Genomic DNA, 17,428 nt, shown 5'->3' with positions numbered 1-17,428 from the left:
CAGGCTGACCCCCCCACCCGCACCCCAGATCCCTTCCTACTCCTCTGCTATCCCATCAGCCCCCCCTCCTGACACTTTTAATTTTTCCTTTTAAAATAAGCCTACACCCACTCGCCATGCTGTTCTTTGTATTCTCAATTCCATTCCCTCGGGATTGCTAAAAAAGCCCACGGGAAGGCCTCTTGGACTTTCCCACCACCAGGGCCCGTCGCCCTCTCTCAGTCATGAACTCCCCCAGCCTCGCTGGCGACTTGCCTGCAGGTGGCTTCTCAGCCCGGTGCCCAGAGGCCCAGCGTGTCTCTCCCTGGACGGTGTCGCCCCCTCTGGCCGCAGACAGCCTTGCAGCACCTCCTTGGACACCCCCCCCCAACACACACACACCTGCCTACATCTTCCCTCTTCCAACCCTGAGGCGTGTGCTATTCACCTGTCTGACCTTCTGTATCTGCTTCTCCTGTCCCCATCGTCCGTCCTTCTGCTCTTCCTCCCACTGAGAAGAAAACAGCCTGTGCCTTCTAGTGCTGAGTCAGAGAAACTCTGATGTGAAGGCCTCCTCCCCCAGCCTCTGCCCATCCACGCAGCTCAGTCCCGACGGTCCTCTTAGCTCACCTCCGTTCCCATGCGCGACACGATCAAGGTCCATTCCCTCCCACGCAGCCACTGCATGCTTCCTCCCAGACCTGCGCCTGCATTCCTAGTGGCCCTTTCTGCTACACATGCACACCATGGCCCCCCTCAGCCCCAGGTCTGCATCTGAAGGCCCCACTCTGATGGCTTTTCTGCTAAAATACGCCCCTGCCCTCCCACTTCCTAGTGATCCAAGGGCCCTTCCAGACACACACCCCACCTCCCGTCCTATCTCTGCCCCAGGCCCCCTGCCCACCTCAGTGGTCTGTAAAATGCCCTGCTCCTTCCAAGCCCTTCTTAGACACTGACTCCTCCTAACACGGACTCCGTCTCTAACCCGAGGAGGTTTCTGCTGCCAGCAGCACCCATCAGGTCTTCTGTGTTGGGTGCTATTTGGATTTTGTCGTCTACCTGTAACAGCCTGTGGAGTTTGCAAGGGCAAGGGGCAGAGCGGTTCTGATCCTCTGAGTGCCCAGCACCCAATAGGTCATCAGTAAAGATCCAGCGAATGAACGAACAGACGCCAGTGTTTTGGGTGTCAGCTTATAGGCTCACTTCAGTCTTTTGTTACGTGATCCTAAAGATCTCAGACAAGAATATAGCTGCAAACGTGACGGCCGTAAAAAAGGACAAGTTCCAGACTGCTCGTCACTTCTCTTCCGGCTGATGCAATGCGGCCCCTGAGTTATTATTTTCAATAGCTCACCATAAAATAAAATTACGAGGTTTCCTTCCTTCCCCCCACCCCCCAGCTGCTCTTTCGTTCCTTTTCTGTTGGTCTGTGGGACACGGGCCACTACGAAGATAAAACCACAGATAAACTAAGCCGTCAGCTTCTCACTGACCACCACAGTGGCCGCAGCAGAGTGGTCTCCCGGGACCCTGGGCATTTTTACGCGGTGCTCTTGACGCTTCCATGGGACTTAAAGAGGGCAGAGGCCAAGGTCATGGCTGCGAGAACGCTGGGAGAGCACAGGTGGCCTGCTGCCGGGGACCACAGCCGCTTTCGCTCGCCTTCCCAAGTGCCTGGGGCCATGTGGACTCACTGTCCTTCCCTCCCAGATAGACTCACAGAAAGGAAGGAATGTCCCTGTGAAAGGAACACTGGAAACAGTGGTTCTGGGCACCTGAACTCCCTCGGCTCTCAGACTTGTGGAAACAAGCTGAGACCGAGGCGGTTTCAGCGATAAGGAGAACAAAGGAGAAACAGTCCTGCTCCCCCGCAGCGCCTGGGGCTGCAGAGCAGGTCTGTGGCCAGCCTTGGAACCAGGCAGTTGGGGACCTTGCTTTTTGCCTATTTTCCCAGGTCCCTGCATGGCTGGCCCCCCGGGGCAGGTGGGAGGGATGAGGTTTCTCTCTCTGGCTTCCTTCTTACAACGTTTTCATTCCCTGTAAGCTTGACAAATACATTCCGCTTGCAACAATGTTACGTCTGTGTTCAACTTTAAAATTATACTCCGAACAGCCCTGGTGTGATTCCATATGGAATGATTTACATGCTGGGCAAGAAACTTTTGCTGGCCAACTGCTAGTTGACTAGTTATTCTAGAGACACTATCAGATTATAATGCTGCCAGGGAGGTTGTTAAAGCTGTCAGTTCCTCCGTTCCTGGAGTGCAGGAAAGTGTAATGTTAGTGCTCATTAGTGTGGCAGTTAGCAAAGGTAGGAGTGGGGAATAACCGCTCTGTCTTGCTCTCCACAGCATTCTGAAATCCATGGAGTTCGCACCGTCCGAGGGCTCTGGGACACAGGTATGCGCTCTCGTTTGCTCTCTGTGTGCGTGAGGGCCAGCTCGCCTTGGTCACTGCCCGTCCCCGAGCAAGCCTCACGCTCTCGAAATTTCCATGGAACCTTCCGCCTGCAGCTGACGAGTCATTTCCTGGGGACCTTAAGCAAGTTCAAGCACATTATCTTTAATTAAAAAGAGGCAGGAAGAGAAAAGTCAGTGTTTTCCAGACGGGTAGCTCAGTTCACATGACGTTGTGATCTCACTTGGGCGGGCACTGAGCACATGGGTAAGACCACTTTTAGATTGTGTCAGAGACCAGCCCCAAACGGACCGACTTCGGAACTTTCTTTATCTGCTGCCTCACGTGGAAAAGAGGTGGGGCAAAATGACCATGGTGCCCGGTAACCTGGTGGCCAGGGAGAATTTAAGGCATCAAATGGAATCCCGCTCCTGATGTCCAGACGGCAGCTGACTCTTTGTGGCTGGTACCAAGGAAAGCTTAACCTTGGTAGCGACCTCCGGACAGGTCTGTGGCTCGGCAGCCAGTCCGCGTGCCAGATGAGGGACGGGTTTAGACTCCTCGACCTTGGGGACGGCATAGAGAATAGGAGTTGTCTAGAAGCCACACGGGTGTAAAAAGAGGAATGACTGCGACAGGAATGCATCCTTTTGGAAAGGCTCTTGAGTGCTCTCCACGCGTGTGGGAGCATCTCCAGGGGAAGGCAGGTTCCTATAACGCATGGGAGTCAGAGAGCGGGCTGCACAAGCCATCGGAGCAGGGATTTCGGGGTCCGGCGGCCCCGGGGAGCGGGCGGGTGGCCGGCCCCACGGTGAGCCCTGCTCTGCCCCATCTAGGACGCGTCCAAGCCCCTGGAAGTGCTGCTGCTGGAGAAGAACCGCTCGCTACAGTCCGAGAATGCCGCGCTGCGCATCTCCAACAGCGACCTGAGCGGTAGGTTGACAGGGTCTCGCGTGCCGTGCTCGGTCCCTTCCGGGGGCCGAGGAAGAGGAAGGTGAACCGTGAGTCTGGGCCGATGCATGACGGGAGCATCAGCGGTTGATGACAGCCTTGACTAATGAGCGCTTGGTCTCCTCCTGGTCCTCCGCACGGCTCCTCCCCTCCCCCCGCCCCGCCTACCGACGCGCACGTCGAGGCGCGTGGCCGCAGGGCACCTGCGGAGGTCAGTCAGGGCCGGTGTTGCAGGAGAGGCCAGGAGGGACACTCAGAGGATGGTGGCCTCTCTGGTCCGTTCCCGGTCGTGCGGCCTCTGTCTTGTGGTGGTTCTGGGGGCTGCCTCCAGCCTCAGTGGAGCTTTTCTTCCTTTCGTCAGGTTTTCCTTGGGAGCGCATCCCCCATCCTTAGCCTTTCTTTGCTCGTCCCAAAATGGTGGCGTCACTGACTGCTTCTGGTTTTGGCAGCTGGTAAACCGTTTAACAGTGTCTCGGGCTCCGGTGATAATTCATTCTTAAAATGTGCGTGCCTTCGATCGAGTGGACTCGGTGCAGTGCATTCGCCTCAGAGCAAGTGGTGTGAGAGAACCCGTTGGTCCCAGAATGTCAGTGTTTGCTGCTCCTCAGGTGGGGCCCTTCTGGTAATAGCTCGAATGCTAGCGGCCCGATAAGAGGCCCCGCGACCTGTCGACTCTTTACTGTGTGTGGTACCGGCTCCTTGCCACTTTAGGGGTTTGAATCTGTGTCGAGGGGACTCTCCAGGCTGCAACGTACAAGAAAGGTGCAAACATGAAATGCATGTTGCTTGTTTCGGGGGGCCTCGTTTGGCTAATTTAAAAATTCAATTGAAAAACAAACCAACACACCTCATTGGCCCTTGGAAAATCTGCACTTTTTTTTTTTTCCCTTTTGTGGGGCAAACTTGGCATTTTGGTCTTGGTTTTTTTTCCCTTTTGAATCCCCCATAATGCATTATGTTTGCCCTTCCTTGTAGGGTCAGCCAGGAGAAAAGGGAAAGACCAGCCTGAGAGTCGGCGTCCTGGACCTTTGCCGGCCTCCCCTCCTCCTCAGTTGTCCCGCAACACGGGGGAGCAGGCTTCCAATACTAATGGTACACACCAGTTCTCACCAGCGGGGTTAACGCAAGACTTTTTCAGCTCATCCCTGGCAAGCCCCAGCCTACCCCTGGCTTCTACGGGAAAATTTGCACTAAACTCTCTCCTCCAACGACAGCTAATGCAGTCCTTCTACTCCAAGGCCATGCAGGAAGCAGGAAGCACAAGCATGATTTTTTCAACAGGTCCATACAGCACAAACTCCATATCTTCCCAAAGTCCATTACAACAGAGCCCAGATGTAAATGGCATGGCCCCGTCTCCCAGCCAGTCAGAAAGTGCTGGGAGCGTCTCCGAGGGCGAGGAGATAGACACGGCAGAAATCGCCCGGCAGGTGAAGGAACAGTTGATCAAGCACAATATCGGACAGCGCATTTTCGGACACTATGTCTTGGGACTGTCTCAAGGGTCCGTGAGCGAGATTCTGGCCCGGCCCAAGCCCTGGAATAAACTGACCGTTCGCGGCAAGGAGCCCTTTCACAAGATGAAGCAGTTCCTCTCAGACGAGCAGAACATCTTGGCCCTTCGCAGCATCCAAGGCAGACAAAGAGGTGAGAGGCTTTCAGGGGCTGGCGCGAGCGTGTGAACCCATCAGGGTTGTGTGGGAGTGTGTGTGTGCGTGTCACGGAACATTTGTGCATCACATCAGGTAAAGTTCTCTTGAGTTCTACCATCTCCAGGGTCCGAGGGTCGGCTGGCGTGAGCCAGAGCCCGTAGACTGGGGGGGTCTGGCCTCTGACACTCGCTCAGCACCTCGCATGTAGTAGACTCAGAACCTCAATCCCGCGTATCGAATCGGACGGAATTACACCCCGTACAACGTCCCGACGTGTGTAATGTCCAGTGGTCCGATGGGCAGTGGGTGCTGGCCCCACGGGGGAGGAGCCCTCAGGTAGCGTCTGGCCCTAGAGCCCAGGCGGCCGCAGCCGGGGTCAGGCCTGGGGAGAGCGTATCGGCCACGTGTCCTCTCCTCCTCCCCACGCGCACAAGGGAGCGTGTCCTGTGGCCAGCCTCCCTCCCGGTGTTAGCTTCTGTTAGCGATTGGCACAGCCCAGTGAGCAAAACACGCCTGCCTTGAGTAAGATACGTGGAAGTTTTATGGAAACACCCTTCCTACCCCACCCTCCACAAAAAGATGAAAAGTCCATTCGCATCCCTGATTGAGAGAATCCCTTCCCCCTTGAACGACAGGATCATTCTGCTAAACCAGCAGTGGTAGAGAGGGGTAGATCTTATCAGACGCGTTTGAAACACGACAAATGGAGCAGGGAGACGTTTCAAACAGCGTCGATTTGCACAAAGCACATCGAGCTTTCTATGGCGATGTTAACTGAAATTGACTGTCTTTGGATGATTAATGTGAGCTTTGTTCCGGGGGCTGGTGGGCGATGCGCTTGGTGGCAGGCGGTGCTCCCTCCGTTTGACCCTCATGGCATTGGTGCCGTGGGCCACTCCTTAGGTCTGTCTGATCTTCCGCAGCAGAGCCATGGCCTCTGCAGGCCGGCTGGCCAGGGAAGGGCCTCTCAAAAGTTTCTAGTAACTCCCGAGTTGCACAGGAAGCCCTGAGCCCTTTCTGTAGCGACAGGCGGCTCAGATTTCATGTCACACAGCCCATATCGTCAACACCACCATCCCCCTGATTGTTTTGTTCTTACCACACTTGTTTTTCAACAGAGAATCCAGGCCAGAGCCTGAACAGACTATTTCAGGAAGTACCGAAACGAAGAAATGGGTCCGAAGGTATGTTGCAGGCAGGTGTTTTTCTTTGCAGTTAGTAAAACCTAGGAAGCAGCATGTCCTTAGCTGTGCATTTGGGTTAAAACTGTGCAGTGTGATTCTGGCCTGGAACCTGATGGAAAAACAGCTAGTAAGTATAAAACAAAGCACGGGCTCAAGTACGCACAGTCCCTCCTGAGCTGCCCACACTCTACCGGGTGCGGAAGAGGCAAGGAGAGAAAGTGCCCCTAAGAATCAGTCCCCAAGTGCCATCCCAACCCCCCCTCAGGTTCAAATTACACCGTCCCCCCCGCCCTTCTCAGAAGCGGGCAGGAGCGTTAACAATCGTTGCTCTGAGAAAAATCAGGTGGCTGAGTCAGATGACATACTGCTGCTTCCTTGTACTTCCTTTTAACTCTGAACTGTGTTAAAGGTACTACGGAGTGGACAAATTCCAACGAATTCCAAACGTAATCGGTTCTCCTCTGGGCCCCCCTGCGCTCCTTGGTGCTGCATCTTTAAAGGGGCTCCGCCCCCGCGGTCTGCTTGTTTTGCAATGGTTTGGTGTGGCGGTGCTTACTTAGTAAGGTAGCGGAGAATTAAGCTACGATACGTGGAGGGCTTCCAGAAAGAGGCGGGGCCAGCCCCCGGGGCCACAGTAGCTTCCGTGCGTCCGTGCACGTGGCTGCTCTGCAGAGCGTCACCAGGTGACCGAGGGTCTTGTCCTGGAGGGAGCTCTGCAGGCTACTCGCCTCATTCATAAATTTTTAAAAGACAGCATGTGACCAAAGAGCCTAAATAGGAAGCCTTCATCCTCTTCGCCTTGTATGTGCCCATGACTGATAGGTAATCCACCTCGACCCTTCACCTGCATTTCCCATCGTTGCTTTTTGGGGACACCAGCGTCCAACAGACGTGCAGAACCCTGAGCACAATCCCAGGCCAAAGCAATTGTCGGAGTTGCTTTTAAGTGACTCCCAAACACCACTGCCTTTTTCAGGCCTTCCTCTGGTTTTGTACTGGAGTGGGTGACCTGCTCTCCCTAATCCCGCCCCACGGGTGCCGTCCAGTTGGGGTAACCGTGAGAGCTTGTCCCGCTGGCCAGATGACCCTGACCACCAGGTAGATTCCGCAGGAAGCCCTTCCTGCCCAGGGCCGCAGTACCTGCTGTGAGGTTGCACGCCCAGCAGGTACGGGTCAACGGGAGGCCACGCCTGCCTCCTTAACCGTCACCGGCCTCAACTCGGGAGCTATTGATCAGAATGACCTCTTCGTGCAGCCCTGATTTTTGTTGGTTGGTTTGTTTCACGTCCGGGTTTGATGTCATGGGTGTGGCTTCTCCCTGCAGGTAACATCACGACCCGGATCCGAGCCTCCGATACCGGATCCGATGAAGCAATCAAGTCCATCCTGGAACAAGCCAAAAGGGAGCTGCAGGTGCAGAAAACTGGTACGGAATCCACTTCTTTGACCACTGTCTTCCAGGGTTAATTAGAAAAATTGTCATGAGTGTCCTGGTTAGCAGTATTCAACTTTAAAAAAAATAAAGTGAAAACCCCACACAATAGAACGTGTGTTTTCAGGCACTTAGGCAAGTGCAGAGGGGAGCAGAGGTCTGCGTGATCTTTTTCTTTTTCTTTTTATCACATCACGCCCTAGCATTGACTCAAGAAGGTATCCCTGGCCTAGTTTGTCCTTATACTTACGTGGACAGGTAGTCTGTATCAAATTGCCTTTTTCAAATGCCATACGGGCTTTGTTATTTGGATATATCCTTGACTGAACCCCGAAAAAGGATGGGTGCAAAATAAATCCTAAGCTGCTTCGCAGAACGAACGTTGCTAGGGAGGAGCAGGAAGTTGTAGTAGATGGATGTCCACCTCTGCAGTCAGGCGGCCTCAGGACTCGGCCCTCGGTGCTCCCTGAGAGCTGCCTCGTCCGACAAGAGAGAGCCGCCACGCTTCAGCCTCTCTCTGGCTGAGTTTGACGGCAAGGCACACCGGCCGTAGGTTCAGCTCAGACCTGCCGCCGGAGAGGAGACCGAGTGCCTGGGTTCTCTTGCTCTGGGGTTCAGCATAGGGACGCACACCCACCCCGTACCCGTGAAGCCCCTGCTCTGCAGAGCCGCTCCCCCGCGGACCTGGTCACGGGGCTTCCGCCAGGCCTGGTGGCAGGCCACCACCCAGTCCCTCCCCTGGCCACGAGGCCCTTCCCCCAGGCCACCCCACTCCCACATGACTCATTCAGTGGTGAGCCCGGAGCTCCCTTCTGGGAACTAGGCCTGGCCTTGGCATTTTTACCTCCCCTGTCCTATTTAAACTAGGTCCATACCCTTGCCCTGAAAGGTAGATACTGTTATCCTACTGCTGATTCTCAAACTCAGGCTCCAAGTGAGACTTACTAAATGACAGGTCCTGGGTGGAAACCCAGGTCTCTCAGCTCTTGTCCCAGCACCTCCCCCTCTGCAACCATCTGCCTCCTTACAGGGACCCCAGTGCGGTGGGTGGGAGACCGTCCTGTGAGGCCCTGGGGCCTGACACTGGGGGGACCTTCCATTTGATGTAGTTCTTCCTCTCCAGACCAGGGTTGACATGTAAGCCAGCCCCTCCTCTGGGTGGCTGAACAACCAAGAGGCTTGGCCGGGCCCCCCGACAGGGTGGGAGACAGCCCCGGATCGAGAGCAGAAGGGCCCGGTTTCTCCCGCAGAGCAGTGCTGGTTCTGCCTGCACCCTCGGGTGCTGTGGGGATCGTGCAAGTCCGAGAAGCAGGGCCCTTGGTCAGCCGGTGAAATTAAGTCCTCGAGAGGCCTAAAAGGTTGTCCCTGTTATTTGAAGCATTTTTCAGCCTCATTTAAAGTGGATAAAGAGCTGGATCCCGTGATTCCGTCCCCGAGATGTGAAGGTGTCCACGAGCTGGCACCACCTGCGGGAGCGTTCAGCCCGGCGCTCCTCAGCCAGGGCCTCGCTGCACAGTCGCCCGGGAGCTGGTCAAAAACGCGGGCCGCTGCAGCCCCACACCTGCTACTCAGGCAGACCCTCCAGGGCTGGGCCTGGGCATGTGCATTTTAACAAGCCCAGCGGGTGATTCTGAGGCACAGCCCTCGTTAAGGGTCCTCGATCTAACCCACCACCCATCCCAAGCTCACAGACGGAAATCCCGAGGCCCGGCCGTGCCCTCTGAGTCCCCCAAGGTCGCAGCCCTGGGTTCCCGGGCCAGGGCCTGGCCGCTGTCCCCCCATCGTGGGCCTCGCTGTTGCCGGCCACACCACAGTCACCTGCCCAGGGGACAGTAAATGTGGGCCAGCCCAAACACGGCCGTGTCTCACTGGAGACTCCGGGCTCACGCTGCAACCCTTAACAGAAATTACGCCTCTAAAGGTTGACCCAAGCACTACAGTTCTGGAATTTAGCACACGAGAATATTGTTTAGAAATCCTCAGGGGTGATGGCACATCCCTGAGCGTCTGCCCACTTTCCCCGCTCCCCCCACCACACACACTCGGGGATAATGAACCCTTTCAGATGGCGTGAAGTAAAGGCCAGCGGGTCTCAGAGCGGTGGCGTTAGTCCGTCTGTCCCTGCCCGGACAGGATGCACGCGGGGTCCACTGACCGAGGAAATGCTGGTCCAATTCGAGTGGCTTGGTTGTCCCAGAGAATCCGCATTTTGTGGGAGGCCGGGTTAGAAGGAAGCGGAGGGAACAACAGCGCGCTCCCGACCGGAGGGCTCGGGCCCGCCACCACCTCACGCCTGTGTTTGCTCCGTGCAGCAGAGCCCGCCCAGCCTTCGTCCACAGCCGGCAGCGGGAGCTCGGACGACGCCATCCGCTCCATCCTGCAGCAGGCCCGGCGCGAGATGGAGGCCCAGCAGGCCGCCCTCGACCCCGCCTTAAAGCCCGCGCCGCTGTCCCAGGCCGACATCGCCATCCTGACCCCCAAGTTGATACCCTCCTCGCCCATGTCATCCGTGTCCAGCTACCCTCCGCTCGCCCTGTCCTTGAAGAAGCCCCCCTCCGCCCCCGATGCCGGTGCCTCCGCTCTGCCCAACCCCCCGGCCCTCAAAAAGGAGTCCCAGGACGCGCCCGGGCTGGACCTCCAGGGAGCGGCCGAGTCTGCGCAGGGGGTCCTGAGACACGTGAAGAGCGAGCTGGGCCGCAGCGGCGTGTGGAAGGACCACTGGTGGAGCACGGTGCAGCCGGAGAGGAAGAGCGCCGTGCCCCCCGAGGACACCAAGTCGGAAGAAGCCATCGGCGCCAAGGAGAAGGGTGGCGGCAGCCAGCCGCGGGCCGAGCGCAGCCAGCTCCAGGGACCCTCGTCGTCGTCAGAGTACTGGAAGGAGTGGCCCAGCGCCGAGTCGCCGTACTCCCAGAGCTCGGAGCTGAGCCTGACCGGAGCCAGCCGCAGCGAGACCCCCCAGAACAGCCCCCTGCCCTCCTCCCCGATCGTGCCCATGTCCAAGCCCGCCAAGCCCTCGGTCCCTCCGCTGACCCCGGAGCAGTACGAGATCTACATGTACCAGGAAGTGGACACCATCGAGCTCACCCGGCAGGTGAAAGAGAAGCTGGCCAAGAACGGCATCTGTCAAAGGATCTTCGGGGAGAAGGTAAGGGGTTGGTTCAGGGGCCTGGCTTTTGCCGTCTCTCTGGAGGACGTGGCCATAGCCCCTTTAGTGAGCCACAGAGCAGAAAGGGTCGCCTGCCCCCAAGCTTGCGGAGAAGCTGGCCGGTGAATGTTCCATTTGCCGCGTCCCCTTAGGGGCGAGACTCTGGGCTAGGCCCCGTCACCCACCACGCTCCTTTTGACTCCCGGTGACACTGTGAGGGGGCGCTAAAGTCGCCATCTGACAGATAAGGACAGTGAGGCTCAGGGAAGTCAGCTACATGCCCCCAGCCGGCCGGTGGCTCAAGTCCCACCTCTCTGCCAAGTGTGGCCCAGACACACCTCCGCAGGCTTTTTTTTGGCCAAAAAAGATCTGAGCCCATAGGGAGACCACCAGTATGCAGAGAAGCAAAAGGCACAGGATAGGAAAAGCTTGTGTCACGTGATAGGCATAATCGTACCTTTCTCATAACTCAGAAGGCACTTGGTGAAGCGACCTGCCCAGAATCCATAGCTCATGCGGCCCGGGCCATGCCCACAGCTGGCCCTAAAAGCCCCCATTTCCATGTCTTCCCTCCCAGGCTCATGAAAGTACAGTGGTTTGTGAGTAAGCCCCCCCAAGACCCTTTCTGTTCTTGGCACTTCCCAGTAACAGATTCTGGATAATGGGGATTTACCAGGGCCGTAAAATAGAAGATAAACATAATACCCCAGCATCATTTCAGATTCAGTAAGTAATTACTGAGCATAATGAGAAGCACTCCACTCCCCTAAAAGGCAGCCTCCCTGAGGGGCACGTAGCGGGGGCGGTAGTGGCCTCCAAGGGGCCCCACGCAGGGTCTCCGTCCCCTCCTGCATCCCCCCCAGCCCCACACTGTCCTGCCTTCCATTCAGTGTTTGCAGCGTACCGTGCCTCAGATCCTTACAACATCTCATTGTGATCTCTTTGTCCTGATTTTGCAAAAGGTGATGGGGTGGAGAGACGTGAGGATGAGAATTTAAAGTCCCTTGAAATTTCTAGTTCAGTGTTGTAAAAATATCATTTGAGAACATTTAAATAGACATTTGTGCTCATGCCTTAAATTTAGCAGAGACTTAATAGCGTTGAACTTGTTTGGCCCGTGAGTGCAGTTTATTCTGGAACTTGAGAACTTTTCAAAAGAGTGATCGAATGCAGCCCCTAAATATCTCTGGGCTGCATCTGTGTCCTGTGGGGGGTGTTTGTGCCCATACATATGTATGGCCATATGTGAGCGTTCAGAAAACTCGGGCATGTACGTGCAACTTGCCGGTCGTCTGCAATGAGTCTTACCCCCAGGCTGGCGCCCCCGTCGCCGCCGGCGCACCTCTGGGCCCCCACTGCAGAGCAGGATGTGGTCAGAGAGAGCAAACCTCTCTAAAGGTCAGCCTGGCCCAGCGCCACAAAGACGACTGGCCTCCCGCATCCCGCCAACATCCGCTGCTCCGGCCGCTAAACGGGTCTGTGGCCCCAGCACCTCCACCTTCCGTGACACCACCAAAGAGCAAGATGGTTTCAGCGCTTCCTCCTCAGGGTGTTGGGACGACAGCCCCGCGGCCTCGGCAGGATCAAGGCCCTGGGCGAGATCCCATCCCCTCTCCCTGGGAGCAGATAGCTAGGACTGTAACCGTGGGTTCCCCGCGCCAGGGCATCAGCCCACCGGTGACCTTGAAAGCTGATTCCCCCGCCCCAGGCTGGCGCCATCCACCAGGCAGGGACGGATGGGGCGGGGGCAGGGGTCTGTGCTCAGCCCCTAAAGTGCTCACTGGGTGTCGTCCGTCTCGGCCTCTCCACGGCTCTTTGTGCATCGCTGGCGGATTTTGTGGCCTCGCACTAAATCCTGGCCACTGACGCCATGCCTTTGGTTGCCACTGCAGGTACTGGGCCTGTCCCAGGGCAGCGTCAGTGACATGCTGTCCCGGCCAAAGCCTTGGAGCAAGCTGACCCAGAAAGGCCGCGAACCCTTCATCCGGATGCAGCTCTGGCTCAACGGCGAGCTGGGCCAGGGTGTCCTGCCTGTGCAGGGGCAGCAGGGGCCAGGTAAGGGCAGCCCTGCCCTGGGCGCCTACGGGTGGGGGCGGGGAAACACGCGGGAGGCCGCGAGCTGCCCCCTTCCTGCACAACCTGTTGCCATGAGACCGACTTCAGTTTTGAGGGGAGAGAAGATTGTGCCTAGCTAATTTTATAAGCAGCGGAAAATGAGTTACTAATTAAGAAAATGCTGTTTATACATAAATATAAGTAAAAGTCAAGTAGCTAAATCAGGGAATCAGGAGAGGAAATCAGCCAAAGGCACAGAGGTGAGAGATAGAATGGGCTCCGGCTTCCACCTGCTCCCGACCAGGGGGTCCTGGCTTTTCCCTGGCAGAGCAGTGCTCGCCTGCATGGCCCCGAGTTCTGGCCGCCCCCCGGAAGGAGTGGGACCTTTGGGGCCCTTATGCTGTCCCTGCCCCGCTGCGCTGGGTGCATTAGGAAGCTTTAAGCACCTGGGGTTTGTTTCCTCATTTAATTGTAACCCTTTGTCTTATTTAGTTCTCCATTCTGTGACGTCACTACAGGACCCCCTGCAGCAGGGCTGTGTGAGCTCAGGTAACCAGCTGATTTCTGTTGTCTTGTGTGAAATATTTCCCTCCCCTGTACATTTTCCTGTCCTCTGGTCTGTAGCCGGGAGACTCAGAGGATCCCTGGCTCTGGATCTGAAAACACCGTATCCCGTTGGCACGTTAGGTTCTCGTGGTCCTAGTTTCTAATGGAGACCGGGAGAGTCGACAGCTGAGTGAGGGTTTCCTCCAGCGTTTTCCCGCTCACCACCAAAGTCTTTCATCGGTCTGTGGCTTCTAGGTGTGCAGGCCTGGGGGCTGGAGTCCAAGTCAGAGACAGATTCTGTACCCGGGGGGGCTTCCATATGAATGGGAGGGGACAGGATCGGGCGCACGATGCTCCCCCAGCAGGGTCATGGCGGGGAGAAGTTGAGCCCATCTGGAAGAACTTGGGGCCACCTTCAAGCAGGAAGGCTGGAGAAGAAGCAAGCGGCCGGCAGGGTCACAGAAAGGAGATGACAGAGGGCCCCTGGGAGCCGTTTGGGGTGTGAATGGATACAGAGCCAGTGATGTCCGGAAGAGTGGGGCTGAGGATGCGAATCCAGCCGGGAGGCGGGTTGGGGTGGGGGCGCCTGGAGGGCCCGCCGGCTGGGACCCTCACCTCATCTGAAGCCCCGAGGTCTCTGAGGCGGCATCTCTGCCCTGCGGACCCCTTGCGGCGGCACCGTGCTCCCGGACCCCCTCGCGTGTCCTCCCCACGCTCCCGCTAGCGCAGAGCTTGGCTCACCCAGCTTCCAGGAACAGCCAGCATCTTGAGCTGCTCCTCGTTTTTCCTTTATTTTTCTAAACATGTTGATTAGTCTCCATATCCCATTGATTCATTGAAAACACAAACAAAGCTAAGTGAGGAGCGTGAAGCCCGCCAGCCCGCTGCAAGTTTTACGAGGGGAAACATGTGTAGCACGGGGAACAGCTGGGCGGCAGCGGCCGTTACCGCTGCGAGATGCCAAACCCACGCACAGATGCAGCCCGAGCGGGGCACTTGCCGCAAAGTTCCCGGCTGAGCTTGTGCTCGGGGTGTTCCCGATTTGAATTTGACCAAAATGGGGGTGTGGAAGGCCATACCGTACCTGGATCGTTGGTCTCCTTGGCTGGACATCTATGTGGAGAGGTTTGTCCACCCGCAGAAGGATCCCAGGTACTTCCTTCTCGCGTCGTTTCCGGGTCGCTCAGTTTCGTTAGCAAGCCCCAGAGAACTCACCTGGCCCTGGCTGGCCTTCCAGATGCATCAGGGCAAATAATGCACAGAGTCGTTTGTGTCAGAGCTTTGCAGACATTTGCGTGGAAAATCAGCCTTGCCTCTTACTCCCGCAGAAAGCTGGCCTCCCCTTAAGCCCTCCGAGAGTATTTGCTGCCCCACCAGAGTCAGGACTAAACTTGGCAGGATGTGACGAACGTTTTTTAGATCAAAATCGCTTATTCCTAAATAAAACGTGAAGTCTCCTGCAGTTCCAGGTCAGTTATGATCGATGCCAAAATCTCCTCCGTGTGCGAACAAATCCTTAAAAAGAATGGCCTTTCGCTCTTTCATCGAACGGCAGGTAGTTGCTACCCTGTTGGAACTTCCATAGTCACATTCCCAGCGTGGGAAAACCATGCCGGGCTCCTCAGAGGGACGTAAATGGTATTTGTAAGATATCGGATTACTTTATAAAATAAAGCGATGCATAGAACTCGTGGAGAGTCTGCAGATTGGCGGAGGCAGGGAGCCTCTGGATAAAAGTGAGCACTGAAGAACTTCTCAGTGGTTTCTGTGAAGAGGTAGCAGGCGGGTCTCTCCCTGTGTCTCCTCAGCCAGACGGGGAACGGATTGCAGACCGTTTCACCCACCATGCCCGTTGTCAGTTAGCAAGAGGGAATCCGTAGAAACAATAAGCATGATGATTGTGGAGAGAAATGGAAAAATATTTCATATATCCTAGGAAAATAAAATTTTTTTAAGATTTATTTAGTTTAGAGAGTGCACACGCATGCGTGCAAGTGTGGGGAGGGGAGGCGGACGGAGGAAGAGAGAGAATCTCCAACAACTCCCCACCGAGTGCGGAGCCGGATGCGGGGCTCGATCCCAGGACCCTAAGATCATGACCTAAGCCCAAACTAAGAGTTGGACACTCAACTGACTGAGCCACCCAGACACCCCTAAACTTTTTAATATCATGATGGTAGCTAAGCCAAAATGTTTCTCTGGATTGGCAAAGACTAGAAAGTCCTTGTCAAAACAAGAAGGACGATTATCACAGTGGCAAGATTGTGGGTAGTAGTTTTCCTTGTTTGAAATTTCTTTACTATCAGTGTTATCCTTTCAAGAGTATTTCTAAAAATCAAAGTAGTTGAGCTTTTCAGTATGTGGAATTTAGATTCGGAAAACAGAATTATTTTACGATGATGAGTATTGGTAAATCGTCAGGATGGATGCCCATAGGAGACTCCAGAATCTTCCCCAACAGAGTAGAGAATCAGTGTCTCTGAGGAGAGCTTCAGCAATGCTGCCCCAAAGGTACGGTAGTGAAGCCCCCGGTTCTAGGATTTCCCCAGGATTCTGCTTCTCTCTTCTCACCATGGCTACCACGGAATCCTTCCAAGAGGCCCTCTGGACCTAGAAAGATGCTGTCCTTGGTCATGGCTCCACGAGGCCTGTGTCGAAGGCGGCTCAGCATGGTAGAACCAGCTGCCTGCGGGAAGATCAGTCCAACCCTGGGTTGGTTGGTTCCTGAACATTGGCGAGAAGCACCCATCGTGTGAGCCTCCAGGCCTCTGAGCTGGCCTGGTGGTGAGGGTAGCCTCCCAAGTGTGGAAGGACTCTGGAAGACTGGCCTTCTGTCCACAGCCCTTCAGTGAGATAGGTATGGTCTCAGAGCAGAGAATGAGAGGGTCCAGTGTAGGGCTCTGTGCTCAGTTACCATGGCGATAAGGTGCCCACGAGTAGAGTGGCCTCACTCATCTGAACAGCAAACTGCTGACGCAAGAATCTGTTTGCCTCACTAAAGAATTCCTGTCTGCCTCTTTCTGCCCGGCGCTGTCACCCCTCAGGGTCTCTGTTTTCCTTAATGATCTGTATGTCAAGCTTGCTGATGAGTTTTACAACGAGAGAGAGACTGAATTTTGAATTACATCACCAGTTCCTTTTGGTGACCGGAACCATTCGTGAATGTTCCTTTGATGATCTGAGCGTTGGGGCGACAGCCTTGGACATTCAGGAAGGTTGATGCCCTTTTCTGCTGGTGACCTGTGCTTTTTCTTGGACGCTGTGGGGGCCTTGATGAAGAATCAGGAGAGCAGGGAGTTCCGTGCCAATCACATGAGTACCTTTAAAGGTGGGGGGGGGGGGGGCCGGTTAAAGGCCAGAACTTCCGATCAGATGCTTGTTAATGTATTTCCAGGCAGTCTAGTCCTCTGCAAACATTTTTGAGTTGGCTTCTTTCAAAGTTCCCAGTGTCTTGGGGCGGGGCGTCTGCAATTCTATCCAGGGTCGTCTTTGATCGAAGATGGCAAACGTATTTAAAGGTGGAGTTGACGGGGAGGCCTTTGGGGATTGATTCTCCACGTCTTCCTTTTGTCTGTCTTCCATCCCAGGTATCGAGCATCAGCCGACCTCACACTGCTTAGCAATCGCGGGGCTCTGGGGAAGCCAAGAAAGCACTTACAGAAGGGGTGGGGCTGTGAGGCTTGTTTTCTCTGAGTGGGGCCTGCTCTCCATGCTTATCAGGCAGCAGGCTTTTTTAAAGGGAAGAAAACCTTGAGGTTCAAGGAAGGGAGTTGCGTGCGTGCATACGTATAGCTAGGTAGGTAGGTAGGTACGTAGATCAGTATGTAGATACGATCTAGTAAACCACTGGATTTTTTTTTTTTTCCATTTTCCTTCCCTGAAGCTCATTTCATATTCACAGTTCCTTGGTGTGATTAATCTTTTTGCCCCAAGGGAAGGAAGGAGACTAGAGACAATCTAAAAGGGGCAGAAAAAAAAGGGGGGGGGGGACAGATTTCCCTGGATGCGACGTCAGTCATTACATTACAGAGAACAAGCGCGCTCCGCTTTGTACGCGAGAGCATTTGGTTACTGTAGCTAATAAGCT

General features: G+C 55.5%; 1 protein-coding gene across 9 annotated transcripts in view; it reads left to right on the top strand.

Annotated features, from left to right (window-relative positions):
* CUX1 (cut like homeobox 1) overlaps window positions 1–17,428 on the top strand; it is a 353,404-nt gene that overhangs the window by 279,634 nt on the left and 56,342 nt on the right. For 3 of the 9 annotated variants that reach the window (XM_045875613.3, XM_045875612.3, XM_045875611.3), the window contains exons 13-20: window positions 2,331–2,379; window positions 3,213–3,309; window positions 4,303–4,974; window positions 6,098–6,163; window positions 7,488–7,589; window positions 9,908–10,740; window positions 12,633–12,795; window positions 13,288–13,344. In XM_045875613.3, the coding sequence (XP_045731569.2) occupies window positions 2,331–2,379; window positions 3,213–3,309; window positions 4,303–4,974; window positions 6,098–6,163; window positions 7,488–7,589; window positions 9,908–10,740; window positions 12,633–12,795; window positions 13,288–13,344 (2,039 nt within the window). The remainder of the gene's footprint in view (window positions 1–2,330; window positions 2,380–3,212; window positions 3,310–4,302; window positions 4,975–6,097; window positions 6,164–7,487; window positions 7,590–9,907; window positions 10,741–12,632; window positions 12,796–13,287; window positions 13,345–17,428) is intronic. The other 6 variants (XM_045875616.3, XM_045875615.3, XM_045875614.3 and 3 more) reach the window with 4 other exon arrangements.

The sequence above is a fragment of the Mirounga angustirostris genome, unplaced genomic scaffold (assembly GCF_029215605.1).
Source record: "Mirounga angustirostris isolate CCGP_5_RB_7025 unplaced genomic scaffold, mMirAng1.0.hap1 SCAF_5, whole genome shotgun sequence".
Taxonomy (NCBI): Eukaryota; Metazoa; Chordata; class Mammalia; order Carnivora; family Phocidae; genus Mirounga; species Mirounga angustirostris.
This window is presented reverse-complemented; position numbering and strand designations above follow the sequence as displayed.